A 19,126-nucleotide genomic window follows, 5' to 3' on the forward strand; every position below is an offset into this window, starting at 1 on the left:
TCAGCCTCCCGCGTAGCCGGGACTGCAGGCACCCGCCACCACGCCCAGCTAATTTTTCCGATTTTTAGTAGAGATGGGGTTTCACCATGTTAGCCAGAATGGTCTCAATCTCCTGACCTCGTGGTCCGCCCATCTCAGCATCCCAAAGTGCTGGGATTACAGGCGTGAGCCACCGCGCCTGGCCTAATATGCCTCTTTTTAAAAACATGGCTGAGATACTGTGCCAGAAATATTTTGAATGGTCTCAGAATTGTTCAACACAGGGACCAGAAATTATGTCGGTTTCAGTTCTCATTGCCAAACCTGTTAAACTGAGCTCCAGGAGAATAGAATAGAGAATAAGTCACACTCTTCCTAGTAATCTTGATGCCCTTTTCACATAGTGTAATTAAGAATTTTCCTTTTTAATGGCTGTATGATATTCCATTCAATTCATGTACCACAATTCACTTAAGTTTTCCTGGATGGGTATGTTGGTTCCTTTTTTCTTTCCTTTTTTTTTTTTGCTTCATTTTATTTTTGAGACAGGGTCTCACTCTGTCACCCAGGCTGGAGTACAGTGGCATCATCACAGCTTACTGCATCCTTAACCTCCCAGGCTCAAGCAATCCTCCCACCTCAGCTTCCAGAATAGCTGGGTCTACAGGTGTATACCACCACACCCAGCTAATTAGATTTTTTTTTTTTTTTTTTTTTTTTGTAGAGACAAGGTATTATTACCACATTGCCCAGGCTGGTCTCGAACTCCTGGGCTCAGGTGATCCTCCTGCCTCTGCCTCCCAAAGTGCTGCTGGGATTACAGGTGAGAGCCATCACGCCTGGTGTTTTTTGCTTTATTTTTATAAATACTACAATTAATGTCATTGTCCATATGGCTTTTGTATGTTTTGGATCATTCCTTTCAAATGAGTTCCTGGATGTGGAGTCACCAGATCAAAGGCTATCAGTTTTTCAAGGCTTCTGACAGACATTACCAAGTTGCTTTCCAAAATGTTTGCAACATTTATAGTTCTGCCAAAAGCATTTGAGAGAGGAGATAGGTTTGAGAGATGAGATAGGTTTGAGATACTGTCAGTTTGTAATGAAAATAATTATGAAAGAGAGTTTTATGGTTCTTTTTTTTTTTTTTTAAAGAGATGGGGGTCTTGCTTTGTTGCCAAGGTGGACTTGAACTCCTGGGGTCAAGTGATCCTCCCACCTCAGCCTCCCAGGTGGCTGGGATTACAAGCAGGCACCACTGTGCCAGCTTACGGTTTCTCCTTTGACCAAGTTCAGGGAAGGATTTAGCATGCTGCTTCACAAGTAAACTACAAAAACTACGAGTTTTTGTTTGTTTGTTTGTTTTTGCTAAGAGAACAGTATTTTATGGTTAACACAAAATCTGAAAAGCTGCTGTAGCTCCGACTTACCCACAAGCAATGGCACATCCCGATGGGGCATAAGCACATGCCATCACCCACGTGCAGGGCATAGTGACCGCGTGCTCCTGAAACACAGCACAGAGTAGACAACTAGCACTTCCACACAAAACTCTTTTTTTTTTTTTTTTTTTGAGATGGAGTCTCACTCTGTTGCCAGTCTGGAGTGCAGTGGCACAATCTCAGCTCACTCCAACATCCGCCTCCCGGGTTCAAGCGATTCTCTTGTTTCAGCCTCCTGAGTAGCTGGGATTACAGGCATGTGTCACCACGCCTGGCTAATTTTGTAGTTTTAGTAGAGATGGGGTTTCACTATGTTGGCCAGGCTGGTCTCGAACTCCTGACCTTAAGTGATCTGCTCACCTCGGCCTCCCAAAGTGCTGGGATTACAGGTGTGAGCCCCCGTGCCTGGCCACAAAAATCTTAACGTCTAAATTTCAGAAAATAAAATCACCAGATGCCTACTGAATTACATTCTAGTGTCAAAAGGAAGTGGTATAGGGTAAAGATGGGCTCAAGACTTACGAGGGGACTCTCATAATCAACTTTATGTCACATATTCGAAAAGTTAAAAAGTTCAACTAGCAAAAGCAAAGCAAAACAAAACAAAAACCCTTCATGTTTTACTTCCTTCTTAATGTCATACTCCCTTTGTTCTTCTGCCTGAGTATCAGGGCCCCTTTGCTTTGAAAGGTATGCCCAAATCTCCTTTCAGATACATACGTTTCCTTGTTTACTCTGATTTCCATTTTCAAAATACACTCTGGAATGACTTTTTATAGATGTATTTTCAGTTTGTTTACTTGTGAGTCTGCAAGAGCCTGTGTCCACTGTGGGACCTAAACTATCCCAGGGAAGGTATGAATGGGTGCGGGGAGGGGAAGGCGATCTTCGGTTGTGCTCACAGACAATGAGAACTGGTAACATGGAAATATTAAGAACTAAGCATGACAGTCCCTGGCTTCTAGCTTCACAGGGAGAATAAGAACCACCGTGGGCACAAGCAGCTGGCCTGCATGCGGTCGCACATCTTGGTGGTGGTGGAACCAGGACCAGGGTCCACGTCTCCCATGGGAATAAGACCTCAAGCTCAGATGTATTGGAAATATGGCTCTGTTGTTTGCATATCTGCGTGCAGGAGGACAGGGGTGACTCAGCCAGCCAGCAGCCAGGGACGGGCGCGCTTAGTTCTTCATGCTTCCAATGTACACTCAAGTGCTGGTCTTCTTCTCTGTTGTAATTATATGTGTTTTTGTGGGGAAACACAGGCCCCAATACTGCCTGCCCAAATACTATTGTCAATAGCAGTCTCGTAGGCTTTCAGAGGCCAAGAATAATCTACTGCTCTCCAGAGAACGAGCTGAGGTAGCCACTGTCAGCACAGGGTATCCCGGGCCCCCTTCCTCACAAGTAATGGCTGTATTCCCTGCCACGGGCCACAAGTGGCACCCTTGGCTCCCCAGAAATCAGTCTGTGCTCTAAGCCATGATAAGGTGTAAACAGAAGCAACTACACTCCTGCACAGTCCAGAAGATGCTGAGGAGTGCTGGGAGAGACGGAGGCTTCCAGGGAGCTAGGCGCTGTATAGCAAAGCCCTGTGCAAATTGTTAAGCTGTCATTTGTATTCCCCAGGGGACTGACCATTAGGGACTTGACTCTACAAAATGATTCTGGCCCCTCACTTGACCAGGTCATGTCACCAGCTGCTTCCCACGACAGTGACTAAACACATTAGACAATGCGGAATATGGCTGCTGTTCACTATGAGACAGAGACAGGTCTCATGTTGTTCACAGCATAAAGGAAGGCTTTCTAAAGAAATATAGGAATTCTTATTTAATACACAATACTCTTTATTGTAAATGCCAATGCAGTGCAGGTGTGCCAGCATACCTGCACGTAGGTTTTGGTCTTCAACTTTCATTAAGAGCTAAAATTTAAAAGTTGAGCTGTGCATGCCCAGGCCAGACTTGCAAGGGGATCAGACTGCATCACAGGGTAGCTCTGCCCAATTCCACTGCAGCCTCATCTTCCCCACCCTCCATGCGTTCATTCCCACAGGGCTATGGAGTCCGGTCAAACAGAGGGGAGGGAATGGAGGATTTCGGTGCCTCTTATCACTCAGAAGACAAATAGTACATGCAGTTGCACACGTGGACGCAAGTTTTCCATGCTCTGCCCATTTCTATGTTGGTACTGGCAGCCCCTATAGTGGCTCTAATAGTCCTCTCGGGGTGAGAGGGGAATAAAGGCTGCAATGGGCTGGCTGAGCTGTTCAAACACGGATGGGCCATCCCTAGAGAAAACTGCTTGCAGGGACACATGGAGAAAAATCAGGACAGGGCTGGGCAGCTGGACCACAGCACCTTTAACTAGGCTGGGGTTCTGAAGTGCCTAATGTAGCTGGGAACAATGCCTCACCTTATTCGTGGTGAAGGAATCCCACACGATCACCTTCCCATCCTGGAGGGAGAAGAGCAAACAGTTCAGAGGTTGTCAAGTTCTTACATATTACTGCTGAGAATTCCTCATAAAAGCTGTGTCCAGCAGGGCAGTGTGAAGTGGAAAGCCGGAATGAGGATCTGGATAATCAAGACCCCCTAACCTTCCATGAAAAGAAGCGGAGTGAGTGCGGGAGGGGCTGGATGTCCCAGTGGAGCCGAAGGATCTCAACCTTACATTCCTTGGAAAGATACAACAACAGGAAACAACACGCTGACACTTCTTTCATACCATTTACAAACCATGCACAAACTGTTGGTACACTATCATCACCCGCCATACCCTAAATGTCAACAAATTATACAGAGGAAAGATAAACCTGACATTACCTTTAGGGACCTGACAGGTAAATAATAAATCTTTTTCTCCTACAACATCTCTGCTACTTTGTCCTTTCTCCCATTTGCTTTGGAGCCCATGGTCCCCACGGCACCATCCAGGAACCCCTCTCCCCATTTGCTGTCCATTTCTCTGCCAGGGACAGCTGCGGAGGGGGCGGAATGGGCCTGAGATCAGTCTAATTCCTCCAAGGGCTCACAGATGTCACAGCTCCAGCTCTGACATTTCGCACCTACGCTGAGAACAACGTGCAATATGCGCCATCGTGGTGGGAACCCCTGTGGGCAGCTGTTCAGTAAGCAAACAGCACTCCCTGCCAGGGTGAACGCAGAGCTGGCCCTGCCACAGAGAATGCTGCCACTTTCACGGCAACCCAGCTGTGGCCTCCCGTGGGTGTGGGTTGTGACTATAGCATCATCTATTTGTAATGAAAACCCATCAGAGGTAAATCCATGTGAGCCCTGGTCCCTGCAAAGCAGTCCCCTGCCCAGACCGTGGCATGCAGGTTGCTGGGCAGACAGTGGAAGAAGATTGGATCCTCAGGGATGGGAAATCTACAGCCACTATGGCAGGCTTGATTTTGTAATAACTCAAGCCATTTGGGGCCAAATTTTGGTGAATGAGGTGGCAGAGATATGGATGGAAAACATCACTTAAGGGCAGAAGCAAGATCGGATCTGCAGTGACACAGCTGCTTGCTTTGCATGATCTGATGGAAGATTTCTGTGTTAACACCATGCATGGCAGATGGACCCTGAAGCAAGGTCAAAGTTGGTGGTTTGGGGCCTTCTGAGATTCCAAAGCACATTAGTTCTTCTGGTCTTAATTTCTGCCTAAATGGCCCACACTGTGTGGGGTGGATTCGATAAGCCTGTAGCACAGAAACTGGAGTGGGGCCACACGCCTGTATCATGGGGTCCTCCGCACCTGGAGCCCCTAATGGCTGGGGACTGGTTCCATGCACTGCCCACATCAGCGACCACGTTAGGGGCTTCTTCCACCTCACTGCCTGCCTGTCCCCCCATGTGTGCTCTGGAGTCCTCGTGTGTGCCACCCACTGTGTGCTCTGGGGTCTCATTAAACTAAGTGTGGTCTCCTCGGTGAGCACAGATTTATGTGTAGGGGTCTATGTACCAAGACAGAAAATATGCTTCTACCCTCAAGCCTTAATCCCACGTGGCTGGGGTGATGACTCTCCTGCATTGAAGCAGGAAGGCTGCTGATGAGTCCAAGTCTGTTCCAGAGGCTTCCTGCTTTCCAGCCTCCTCCCCACACCCACATCCACCTCTTCCAGCTCTGGAACAGAGCAGAATGGACAGGGTGTGCCCAGCCCTGCTGAAGGTCCTCCCTTCCAACAGCAGTATGTGAGAGACAGAAAACCCAACACAAAGCCTACCTTGTCTGGATTTAAGTCGAAAGGCTAGAGAGCAACATGGATATCCTGAGAAGCACCTTGTAAGAATAAGCTCTTGAAAAAGACTAGAAAGAAGTGCTCTAAAATAATAATAACGGGCAGGGCAAGGTGGCTCACGTCTATAATCCCAGTGCTTTGGGAGGCTGAGGCAGGAGGATCACTCGAGCCTAGGAGGTCAAGGCTGAAGTGAGCTGCACTCCAGCCTGGGTAACAGAGTGAGACCCCATCTCAAGAAAAGAAAAAAGAAAAAGAAAAAAAAATAATAATGGTTGTGACAGGATGGTGGGAGTAAAAGGTTTTTATTTTCCAGTGTTTCTTTAATGTAGTAAAATACATAAGTGATAAATTTATTTTGATCTTAAAAAAAAGCAAGTGCAATGTGACATACTAGATTTGTAGGTAATCCAGGAGAGTAATAACATTTGTCCTATCAAACGCAAAACTGACACAGACTTTACAGTCTGTGGATTCTCTAGAGTATATCCAGTTTTACAAGGGTTATATAAAAAAGCAAACCAACCTGCTTTTGGAAAAACTGAGCACAAGGCAGGGGTTGAGGGAAAACTATGCTGATCATAAAAATATGATTTATAGAAAAAATAAGATTTTGAGAAAAAAATAAACACTCTCACTCCGTTGCTCAGGCTGGAGTGCAGTGGCATGATCTCAGCTCACTGCAACCTCCGCCTCCCAGGTTCAAGAGATTCTCCTGCCTCAGCCTCCCGAGTAGCTGGGATTACACGCTCCCACCACTATGCCCTGCTAATTTTTGTATTTTTTAGTAGAGATGGTTCACCATGTTGGCCAGGTTAGTCTTAAACTCCTGACCTCAGGTGACCCATCCACCTCAGCCTCCCAAAGTGCTGGGATTACAGGCGTGAGCCACCACGCCCGGCCAAAGATCTCTTTTTTTATTGAGACAGGGTCTCACTGTGTTGCGCAGGCTGGAGTGCAGTGGCATAATCTCAGCTCACTGCGGCCTTGACCTCCTACACCCAAACAATACTCCCACCTCAGCCTCCCAAGTAGCTGGCACTACAGACATGCACCACCACGCCCAGCTAATTTTTTATTTCTATTTTTGTAAAGACGAGGTCTCACCATGTTGCTCAGGTTGGTCTTGAACTCCTGGATTCAAGTGATCCTCCCGCCTTGGCCTCCCAAGGTGCTGGGATTATAGGCATGAGCCCCATAACCAGCCTACAGAATATCTCATGTGACTTCAGTTTATAGCTTTATGTTCAATACATGTTACATAAAAATAGACATCAAAAGTACTAAGCTGTGGGAGCCAGACTCCAAGTGAGACTGGGAGTCCAAATCATTCCAGCTTCCTGGTAGTCACTTTTCTATAGTCTCTTTCCTCTTTATATCAGGGTTGTTCTGTGTGACCAACAGAATACAACAGAAGCAATGGACTGTCACCTCTGAGGCCAGGTCATGAAATACAGCATGGCCCTGCCTCTGCCCCTTCTTGTGGATCACTCGCTCTGGGAGAGGCCAGCTACCATGTTGTGAGCAGGTCCAATGGTGAGGAACTGAGGCCTCCAGCCAAGAGTCATGTGAACAAGGCACCCTGGAAGTGAGTCTCCACCTTAGTTCAGCTGTTGGCAACCACAGCCCCGACCAGCATCTTCACACAACCTCACAAACCACCTGAGCCCGAACCACCCAGCGGAGCCACTCCCGGATGCCTGATTCTCAGAAACCATGCGAGATTATTAAGCTGCTAAATTTGGGGTAATTTTTTGGAGTAATAGATAACTAATAAATAATATATAAAATAAACTATGTAAATGATATGATTTTTAAAATTGTACTTTACAAGATATGTATCTTAACATTGTTCTTTACGACATAAGAATTGCTAAACGCCTTAAATTGAAAGAAAGTCATTGATAGAATCTTATGCCCTCAATTTGGGGGGGAAAAAAAAGAAACTATTTAAAAAATGGTTTCATTTACAAATAAGACTTTGAAATTATTTTCAGTGGCTCATCACACTGGTTAAACTACATCTACACTGTTTCAACTATTATCAACTTCAAATCTACCCAAATTAGTGAAGTTCTATAGTATGCAAGAGAGTTCTTTATGCTAAATCACATCCTTTGGAGAATGAGCAAAGTCTTACAAAGATCAGAAAAGGGCTTTTGGAAAGGGACAGCCCTCCTCCCCCTTAGCTATAAAATCCAAAACCCGCTCACCCATTACGCAGCAGGTGTGACCTACCTGTGACGAGCTCACGATCCTCCTCTTATCTTTGCACCAGTCCATGCACAGGACTTTGTTCCCATGGCCTTTGAGGGTCCTTCTGGTCTTCATGACAAACTGCCCCAGGGCCTCTACCCGCTCCGCCACCTGGTGCACTGGAAGGACAAGGCCATAGTCAGTCCCCTTGCTAAGGACCAGGTTCTGGGCTTTGGGCTGGCACAGCACAGACACAGGCTCCGCACAGGGAGGCAGCCCCATGGGTTTCCTCCACAAGAAGCCACAGCTTGATTCCCTGATTCCTTACCATTACATCCTAGCAGTACTCCTTCTTTTAAGATCAGTAGAGGGTAGAGACAACACTGCCATTCTCTCTTTGTTTTTAAGACCCTATATTTTTCAAAGCACTTTTATCTATGCATGTTGAGGGATTAACAACAAGACCACCTCATATTCATAAAGCACTACATAAAATTCTTCCCTTTAACGGCCACAGCTCCGAAGAGGAGGGCAGGACAGGCAGCAGAGTGAGACTGCTATGCCCATTTAGCAGGTGGGGAAACTGAGACTCACAGAGGTTATCTGGCTAAGACAAGTTCATACCACCACCAGCGAACCAGGGTGGGGCTTCTAGTTCTCCTGCCTACCACTCTCTCATCACAAGGAAAACTGACTTTACAAAACTGTTCCAAGAGGACTATAAGGTACACCCTGCGGCTCTAGCCCTGGCTGTGTCTAGCTGACCCTCTGTGTGCCTAGCACCGGCCTGGACCGTGGCAGGTACCTCATACACATGGCGCAGGAAAGAATGAACCAGCGAACTGCCAAGCAAGCTGTCTGCAAACTGCACACCTGTGAGTTTACTGGAAAACTTACCGTCCACAGAAATCAGTGCAATGTCCTAAAAGTCTGAACACACGATCCACTCATAGCACCACTTATACCAGAAAGGAGATCCAAAAGTCAATCTCTCAGGGCTGGGACAACAGCTTCTTTCCTGAGGCCAGCTTTCTAGGGCTTTCTAGAAAGGCTTTCTAGAAAGGGCGAGCTTTCTAGGGGCTTGTAGATAAGCTGAGACTCATGAGTCTGAGAAGGACAAGTTCGTAGGAAATGGCTGGAAAGTCACAAAGACCAGCTGGTCCAGACCCTTCATCATGCAGGGGAGGACGCCGAGGTCTGCAGGGATCCTGCGGCCACTCCCCACTTCCCTCTCTTGTCGGTGGCTATGTGAGAAGGAGAAGCCAGGGCTCTGAACTCTCCCTCTACATCTCCTTTAGTGAAACCTCTAAGCTGGCCTTTCTCCAGGCAGGTGAGGAGGGTAGAGGGCATTTTCACGGGGGAACAGCCTAGGCAAACAGACAGAGGAACAGGGCGGGAAGAGGCAAGGCAGCTGCCCCTCATGTCTTCCCAGGGAGCTGCTGAGGCTTGACGGGGCTGTGGCCCATTTCCCTTCAACTGGCAGCCTGCGCCGAGAGAGGCTGACTTTGTGGTCTGAGTTCTATGACAGCAGCATCCCTTCCTGGGAAATCCTTCCTCCCATCCTTCCCTCCCCAAAATGCTTCAGTGTGTATGTCCTAAAAACAAAGAACTCTCTTAAATAACCAAAGCGTAATGATCAAAATTAGAAAATTAATGCTGAAACAATACTAATCTACAGACTTATTGAGATACTGCCTATTATCCAAATAATAACCTTCACAGCAAAAGGAAATCCATGGTCAGAGATTGAATTCAGTTGTCATGTTTATTGCGCCCCCAGTTATTTGGTTCCTTCTTGTAATGTGGTCTGATGCTTCCTTGAGATTAGTTTGGGTAAAACACGTTTGGCAGGGACACAGAGATGGGGTGCTGAGCTAATGTCACTGCCTCCCGCCTGGGCACAGGAGTCCCATTGCCGGTGGGGTCACCGGGGATCATCTGGTTAAGGGGGCACCTGCCAGGTCTCTCCACTGGAGAGTTACCATTTCACCTTTTGTGATGAAAAGTGTCTTGTTAGCGAGGTACTCTGAGACTATATAAACGTCATGTTACCCCTCAAACCTCAATGGCCTTAATTTAATACTGCTAATGATTCTGGTCTGAACGAGTGATTGTGATGATGGCTGGCAAGTGGTGATCTTTCTCAGTCCACCCTTCCCTCTGCATTCATTAGTTGGCTTTCTAAGGAGGAGCTTTGCCTCCTCTCCCAGTTGTTTATTTATTCACTCATTTATATTAGTAGAGACTCATGGGTTCTTACTTTATTCAAGAGGTTGTAATCCATTACTAATACTATTGACCTTGATCTTCAAATTGTCCCAGGTGACGGGGAGCCCCGTCAAGCAGGTTCCCGTGACCGTCTGACATGTCCCCCTCCTAGGCTGAGCACTTCTCATTCCAAGCTTCCACTGTTCCTTCCCTGTCCTTGCCCTAAAATCAGCTGCTTCTCCAAGAAGTTTTAGTTCCTTTTAGTTGCCTTGTTTCTTTGTGATAAAACAGCAAAGTTGCACATGGGCTAAAAGTCTTTGTGAAAATCCAAACTGTAAAAATACTTGCTAAACTAGGCCAGGCGCAGTGGCTCACACCTCTAATCCCAGCACTTTGGGAGGCCAAGGTAGGTGGATTGCTTGAGCTCAGGAGTCTGAGATCAGCCTGCACAACATGGTGAAACCCTGTCTCTACCAAAAATACAGAAACTTGGCTGGGTGTGGTGGCACATGTCTGTCATCCCAGCTACTTGGGAGGCCGAGGTGGGAGGCCGAGGGGGGCAGAGGTCACAGTGGGCAGAGGTCGTAGTGAGCCAAGATTGTGCCATGCACTCCAGCCTGGGTGACAGAGCCAGACCTTGTCTAAACAAACAAACAAATAAAAGACCCAAAAATCTTGCTAAACTCTAAAGTGCTACATGAATGTTCAATTATTATGCCATTGCTTCTGCTAAAACATTGCATTATTTACTGCCATAAAACAGCATATTCATCTTTTACAGATATGTTCTTTACAAAATACATCAAATGAAGTTTAAAAACAGACTGAATTTTCCAAATTCTTATAGTTATAGGACTTTTTTTTTTTTGAGACGGAGTCTTGCTCTGTCACCCAGGCTGGAGTGCAGCTGCATCATCTCGGCTCACTGCAACCTCTACCTCCCGGGTTCAAGGGATTCTCCTGCCTCGGCCTCCCGAGTAGTTGGGATTATAGGCACGTACCGCCATGCTCAGCTAATTTTTGTATTTTTAGTAGAGACGGGTTTCACCATGTTGGCCAGGATGGTCTCGATCATCTGACCTCGTGATCCACCCACCTTGGCCTCCCAAAGTGCTGGGATTACAGGAGTGATCCACTGCACCCGGCCATATAGGCCTTTTATATAAGACTCTATCGGCCCAGAGTTGTGAGCATATTTTATTTAGTATTTTACTTTGAAATTTTACATCAATATTATTGCTGCTTCCCCCAATTCAGCATTAGGACAGCCATAACTTTTTGATAATTTCCCTTTTAATAAAAAAGATGATTCACCCAACCAAAATAGAGCCCTCCTTACATAATGTGAATTTGAATAGATCCCAACTATTAATTATTTTTTCTCACTACAATTTTTTTCTTCCCACATGTAGATTACTGCCAACCCACTCCATCCTGTTTCTATCTGCCAAATTTTGCATCCACGGAATTAAAAAAAATTTTTTAAATTAAATATTAGGAAGTTTAAAAAAAAAAGACCTAGAAATGAGCTGCATATGTGCTGGGTATTATTTGTGCGAGCTTGGTTCAGGGCAGATGTGGTTTCTCCTTTGCCTTCTGGAGGACCATTCCTCCAGGATTTAATTTTTTTTTTAAATGTTGAATATAACCAGCTGGTTTCTATAATAAGAATTTGCTGGAATAAAATGACAACCTGTTAAGAAATTCCACTAGCTTCAGGAAGACAGGAGTGCTGTCTTGTTTGATCTTCTTCAGAGGCAAAACTGGAGCAAAGCAGTTAAAAATCCAGGCTCTGGATGTGCGGGCCTGGGTCAAAGCCTGGCTCTGCCGCACACCAGCTGCACAACCTTGAGCAAATACTTTCTTGCCATCTCTCTTCCCCTGTGGGGTTGTGGGGACAACTATTCAAGCCTGGCACAAAGGGAACACTTGATAAGGGTTGGCTATGACATTCTCCAGCTTGGCCTACAGTGAGTACCCAGTAATATTTACTGAAGGAATAAATGAAATGCTTAGTATTTATTCAATTTCAATCAACGGCAGCAATCCTAAGCAGCAGTTTTTGGTGGGCCAACAAAACAATCAAGCCTCTTTCCCTTCTTTTTCTGTACCTCTCCCTATCCCTAATCCATCATCCCTACTTCAGCTGTCAAGCAACTCACCACTTTAACAGGGCACGCTCCCTAGCACTGGGCGTGGGAGGCACACACATGGTTTCAGACCTATTTTTTGATCCAAGGAGCTCACCAGCCTTTTGTTTTTAAAAAAAGTTCCTTTTTTTTCTTTTCCCCCTCCTGGCCCTATCCTGTTCCCTGAGCAACTTGGATTGGGTCATTACCACGCACAAACCCTTATGCCATTTAGATACAGCTCAAACTCTTTTCTAGTTCATTCCAGTTCAGTCTGTGCCAGCCTCTGGAACCACCCAGGTATATGAGAGTCAGTCCCTGCCCTCACTGGAGTTCAGAGTCAAGGGAAGAGATGGAGCCATAACGATGATTTCCACATAACGTGGGACTTGCTAAACAAGATGTGTGGACACAGGAAGCTTCTGTCCCAGAGGATGGGGCACTGCACTGGGCCTTTTGGGGTGGCATCTGAGCGCAGGTGAAAGGATAAAAAGGTGAGTCAGATAAGAGGAGGTCCTAGGTGGGTACACTAAGCTGAGGAAATGGCAAAAGCAAAGGCCCCACAATAACACTGATGTAAAATTTTTTACATCAGTATTTTTTAGGGGTGGAATAAACAACTTGATTGCAGAGATAGGGGTAGGTGCGGGCAAGTAATGGCGCTGTACACCCATGACAGAGCTCATTTATCCCACGGTGACAGCAGCCTGCTGTCATCAGAGGAGTGGCGTGGTCGGATCTGCCTTCTCATGACTATCTGCGGCTGCAGCGCTGGAGGACAGCGTTGGCGGAGACAACACTGGAGGAGGGAAACCGGGGAAGAGACTCCTCTTCTTTGGCAGGCCCCTCTGCAGCAGACACACCTTCTGCTGCACCACCCTTCTCTGTGGTCCCTCCAAGGTCAGACTGGAACAGCCCAGAAACTGCTCCCTGTACCTGGATGTTCTCCTTCCCATGTCCAGGGAGAGGACACCTGCCTCTGTGGCCTCCAGGCTTGGTTGGGTCCCATGAAGCTTGAGGCTGAATATTCTGGATGCCAGTCCAGACCAAGGAATCAGAATCCAAGTCATGGGAGCAACTCAAGAGGAAGTGTAGGCCAGTGAATGTTTGCTGCTTGAATGATGGTTCCAGAATCTCTACTATGTGCTAAGAACTGTGCCAAGTGCTTGGGTACAGAAAAGAGTAACCAGTCTCTGCTCTTACTGAGCTCACAGTCTGGAGGGGGCAGACCTAGGTCAGCACTCAGGTAACAACTACAGTGCAGTGTGATGGTGGCTGACAGAGGCTGTCACCCAGGGTCAGGGAGCCAGAGGGGAAGAGGGCTGACTCTGCTGGCAGGCGTGGTCTTTAGAGGGGATGTCACTGAAGCCTGGTTTGAAGGATGCATAGGAGTTGGGGTGGAAAAGGGTAGGTGGGAAATTAGCTTCTTTTCTTTTTCTTTGTGTGGGGGGGATGGAGTCTCGCTCTGTTGTCCAGGCTGGAGTGCAATGGAGTGATCTTGGCTCACTGCAACCTCTGCCTCCTGGGTTCAAGCGATTCTCCTGTCTCAGCCTCCCAAGTAGCTGGGATTCCAGGCCCATGCCACCACACCTGGCTAATTTTTGTATTTTTAGTAGAGATGGGGTTTCACCATGTTGGCCAGGCTGGTCCCGAACTCCTGACCTCAGGAGATCCACCTGCCTCTGCCTCCCACAGTGTTGGGATTACAGGCATGAGCCATCTCACCTGGCTAGGAAATTAGCTTCTTAATGTCTACATTTGTTGCTGTTTTTTAGGAAAACGGCAATGACCCAATTCATGGGAGTGTTCTGAGGTTCAACTGAGAAGGCAAATTAAAGTGCCTAACAGGCAGCTGGCAGGCCAGGCGTGGGAAATCTAGAGTTGGTGTACTAGGAACTGAGAACTAGAAGACTGGAAACAACACGACCCGGAGAAACGGCGGACCCATGAAAACTAGAGATCATGTTTAGAATAGCAGAGAATGGGTGAGTGAAAAGAGGGGTTGTGAATGGAGAGATGGTTTTGTCTTGATTGCCTGTTACAGAATTATAGAAGTAAATGTATATTCATTGAAAATGATCAGAAAATGAAAATCTATGGTCACTTAGAATTCTGCTTAGGCTGACCATTCTTATCATTTGGTGTGTACCCGTCCAGCCTTTCCTCCACATATGTGCACACACATATATATGTGTGTAAGCAGAAAACATGCCACATAAAATTTGGGGGACTACAGGCATGGAATTACAGGCATGAGCCACCACACCCAGCCTATCTATCATTTTTAATGACTGCATAACACTCCACTGTATACACATACTATAATCTGACTCTTCTACTGGTAGACACTTATTTTGTCCCAGGGCCACCATGATATCCTTGTACTGTATTATCTCCTTAGATAAATTCTAAATCATTGAATTGCTGAGTCAAAGGGAAAGCATATTTTTTAAGGCTTTTGATGTATGTTACCAATATCCACCACTGATTGTGTGTCTCCTGGGTGATGGACGCTGGGCTGAGTGCTTTACACAACAGCCTGAGGACAAAGGCTTTATCTCCATCTCTACAGATGAGGAGCCTGGAGCTCAGAGAGGCTAAGGACCTCATGCACACATATCTGGATCCCTAAGAACATTTACATATCTTCAATAATGGGAGAACCTGTGGGCAGGTGGTTATCATTATCTAGAAAATCGAGGAGTAGGTGAGGCATTGACAATGGTTTCTTAGTCCAGGAGACATCCTAACTTTGAATCCTCCATGCCTCTGTTTTTTTGTTTGTTTGCTTTTGTTTTGTTTTGTTTTGTTTTGTTTTGTTTTTTTGAGACAGAGTCTTGCTCTGTTGCCCAGGGCTGGAGTGCAGTGGTGTGATCTTGGCTCACTGCAACCTCCACCTCCCAGGTTCAAGAAATTCTCATGTCTCAGCCTCTCAAGCAGCTGGGATTACAGGCATGTGCCACCACGCCTGGCTAATTTTTGTATTTTTTTTTTTTTAGTAGACATCGGGGTTTCACCATGTTGCCCAGGTTGGTCTCGAACTCCTGGCCTCAAGTGATCCACCCGCCTCGGCCTCCCAAAGGGCTGGGATTACAGGTGTGAGCCACCGTGCCTGGCCATACCTCTTTGATGCAGCCAGATCAATGGGCTGCAGAGCTAGAGAGCCTAGATCAGGAGTGAAGAAACCTGCCTGGGTCTTGGCTTGGCCGCCACTTGGCTGGAAGAATCATGGAAAGTGAGAGAGAAGAGACCTGAATGACTCAACAAGCAAGGACAGAGCACCTTTCACAGGCTGGTCCTGTGCTGTGCACCAGGCAGAACATGATGGACGGCTCCCAGCTGGATGGAACTTGGAGTTGGGTAACTATGTGGAGCAGTAGTCTTCAAGCTCCCATTTTACTTGTACGAGTCTCCCCCAACCGCCTCTGCTTGGGCTCATAGACAAAATCTTACCAGAAGTTCAATATGGAAAACAGATGAAGGTAGAACTGAGCTGGTGAACAGTGGAGGGAGGGTGACGGCCAGACACAAAGGCATGTCTACCCCTGAGTTCCAAATATCACGTCTACCCCTGGAGTCCAAACAGCAAGCGTGAAGGCCAGTGAGCTACACCAAGCCCCCTCGCTTCTCAGAAAAGGAAAACGGGGCCTGAGGGAAGAGCACAGTTAACAAATAAAAGGTGAACACATGTCTCCTCTGGGCCTGCACCCTGCTCTGTAAAATGAGGGTATTAGAGTGTATCTCACAGGGCTTTGGAAATATGATATAATTCTGGCCAAATCTTAACTTTTCATCAAGATGTGGCTTACTCTCAACTTTCAGGGAATAGTTTTGTTATTTATTTTATAATCTGTGCATACATGAACTGAAAGCAAAAGATATGGTGTGCAGTTCAATACACAAGAATTCAAACCATGTAAATTTATAAAGTGAAAATTCACAACAGGGTCCTTCTCATTACATCATAAGGCAATGGGGGAAATAAAAAAAAGGAACCAAAGCATGAACAAGCTCTAAAATGTCCCTGAAAATGAATACTCTGAAACTGATTGTAAAGAAAACAAGTGAGATGTCTTAAATAGGAAGACAAAACGATTCAAAAAATGATCTGGAATCACTTTCAAATTTGCACTAATATATACAGTCTTTTCATGGCACCTTTTGGTAGATTAAAGGAATCAAGCAAAAAGAAAAATTAATGCTAATTTAAAAAAACCGTAGTCTGATTCTGTGCCAAAGTAGAATGGGATAGGATGGATACAAAACCCTCAAATAGGCTGATCCGAGTGCAATGGTATTTACTACTAATTAATTACAACCAGTTACAGATTTCTTTGTTCCTTCTCCACTCCCACTGCTTCACTTGACTAGCCTTAAAAAACAAAACCAAAAAAAAAAAAACCACAAGGTGGGCCAAGATGGCTGATCAGAAGCAGCTGCGAACCGCAGCGCTCCTGGAGAGTGGAATGGCGAGTGAATTCTACACCTTCAACTGAGGTATTCAGGTTCTTGCACTGGGACTGACTAACCAGTCGGGGCGACTCATGGAGAACGAGGAAAAACAGGGTGGGACGATGGCCACATGTTCTCACTTATAAGTGGGAGCTGAACAATGAGAACACATGGACACATCGGGGGAACAACACACACTGGGGCCTGTCAGGGGCACAGCAGGAGGGACAGCATCAGGAAGAAGAGCTAATGGATGCTGGGCTTAATACTTGGGTGATGGGTTGATCTGTGCAGCAAACCACATCACACATATTTACCTATGTAACAAAACTTCATATCCTGCACATGTACCCTGGAACTTAAAAGCTGAAGAAAGAAAAAACAAACAAACAAACAAAACCCTCCCAAACACCTGTATGGAAGGAAAACATTTACAGTCACATTTATCTCACTTGTATTTGTCAGAGACTTGTGAATTGCCTTAAAAAAATTCATGAGGCTGGGCGCAGTGGTTTGAGACCAGCCTGGCCAACATGGTTAAAATATAAAAAAAAAAAATTAGCCAGGCTTGGTGGTATGCGCCTATAATCCCAGCTACTCGGGAGGCTGAGGCAAAAGAAGCACTTCAATCTGGGAGGTGGAGGTTGCAGTGAGCCAAGATCACACTACTGGACTCCAGCCTAGGCAATAAAGTGAGACTCTATCTCCAAAAAAAAATTAACGAGCCACAAAAAATTCTACCCTGAATTCCCTAATGAAAAGTTTGGAGACACGCGGTGCCGCGGGGCAGGGGGAGAGACAGAGGGAGGGGACATGAGCTCATTGCCGTGTGTGCCCTGCACTCTGTCCCTCACTCACCACCGATGACCCGTCTTGCCACGCGCATGCCCTGCCACCGCCCCGCAGAAACGCTTCGGTTACCCACAGCCTTTCGCCAGATGAGACTGGTGCCCATGGTACTGGCTCCTCATCTCACTTGGGCTTATGCCAAAGATGTAAAATTTGGTGCAGATGCCCAAGCCTTAATGCTTCAAGGTGTAGACCTTTTAGCCGATGCTGTGGCCATTAAAATGGGGCCAAAGGGAAGAACAGTGATTACTGAGCAGAGCTGGGGAAGTTCCAAAGTAACAAAAGATGGTGTGACTGTTGCAAAGCCAATTGACTTAAAGGATAAATATAAAAACATTGGAGGTAAACTTGTTCAAGATGTTGCCAATAACACAAATGAAGAGGCTGGGGATGGCACCACCACTGCTACTGTACTGGCATGCTCTATGGCCAAGGAAGGCTTCGAGAAGATTAGCAAAGGTGCTACTCCAGTGGAAATCACGAGAGGTGTGATGTTAGTTGTTGATGCTGTACTTGCTGAACTTAAAAGCAGTCTAAACCTGTGACCACCCCTGAAGAAACTGCACAGGTTGCTACGATTTCTGCAAACGGAGACAAAGAAATTGGCAATATCATCTCTGATGCAATGAAAAAGGTTGGAAGAAAGGCTGTCATCACAGTAAAGGATAGAGAAACACTGAATGATGAATTAGAAATTATTGAAGGCATGAAGTTTGATTGAAGCTATATTTCTCCATACTTTATTATTAATATATCAAAAGGTCAGAAATGTGAATTCCAGGATGCCTATGTTCTGTTGAGTGAAAAGAAAATTTCTAGTGTTCAGTCCATTGTACCTGCTCTTGAAATTGCCGAAGATCATCGTAAGCCTTTGGTCATAATCGCTGAAGACGTTGATAGAGAAGCTCTAAGTACACTCGTCTTGAATAGGCTAAAGGTTGGTCTTCAGGTTGTGGCAGTCAAGGCTCCAGGCTTTGGTGACTATAGAAAGAACCAGCTTAAAGATATGGCTATTGCTACTGGTGGTGCAGTGTTTGGAGAAGAGGGGTTGACCCTAACTCTTGAAGACGTTCAGCCTCATGACTTAGGAAAAGGTGGAGAGGTCATTGTGACCAAAGACGGTGCCATGCTCTTAAAAGGAAAAGGTGACAAGGCTCAAATTGAAAAACGTATTCAAGAAATCATTGAGCAGTTAGATGTCACAACTAGTGAATATGAAAAGGAAAAACTGAATGAACGGCTGGCAAAACTTTCAGATGGAGTAGCTGTGCTGAAGGTCGGTGGGACAAGTGATGCTGAAGTGAATGAAAAGACAGACGAGTTACAGATGCCCTTCATGCTACAAGAGCTGCTGTTGAAGAAGGCGCTGTTTTGGGAGGGGGTTGTGCCCTGCTTCGATGCATTCCAGCCTCGGACTCATTGACTCCAGCTCATGAAGATCAAAAAATTGGTATAGAAATTGTTAAAAGAACACTCAAAATTCCCGCAATGACCATTGCTAAGAATGCAGGTGTTGAAGGATCTTTGATAGTTGAGAAAATTATGCAAAGTTCCTCAGAAGTTGGTTATGATGCTATGGTTGGAGATTTTGTGAATATGGTGGAAAAAGGAATTATTGACCCAAC

The 19,126-nt window shown here is 46.0% G+C and overlaps 1 protein-coding gene and 1 pseudogene across 2 annotated transcripts in view; one reads left to right on the forward strand and one right to left on the reverse strand.

Annotated features, from left to right (window-relative positions):
• GNB5 (guanine nucleotide binding protein (G protein), beta 5) overlaps positions 1–19,126 on the reverse strand; it is a 68,978-nt gene that overhangs the window by 24,039 nt on the left and 25,813 nt on the right. Inside the window, 6 exon segments of the mRNA XM_011986285.1 lie at positions 1,410–1,486; positions 3,840–3,881; positions 7,906–8,042; positions 9,082–9,094; positions 9,992–10,055; positions 17,466–17,488. Of these exon segments, the coding sequence (XP_011841675.1) occupies positions 1,410–1,486; positions 3,840–3,881; positions 7,906–8,042; positions 9,082–9,094; positions 9,992–10,055; positions 17,466–17,488 (356 nt within the window).
• On the forward strand, positions 17,428–19,121 carry LOC105544037 (annotated as a pseudogene). Its single transcript, XR_001006708.1, has one exon. The product of XR_001006708.1 is annotated as a 60 kDa heat shock protein, mitochondrial pseudogene (transcript).

The sequence above is a fragment of the Mandrillus leucophaeus genome, unplaced genomic scaffold (genome assembly GCF_000951045.1).
Source record: "Mandrillus leucophaeus isolate KB7577 unplaced genomic scaffold, Mleu.le_1.0 Scaffold108, whole genome shotgun sequence".
NCBI lineage: Eukaryota > Metazoa > Chordata > Mammalia > Primates > Cercopithecidae > Mandrillus > Mandrillus leucophaeus.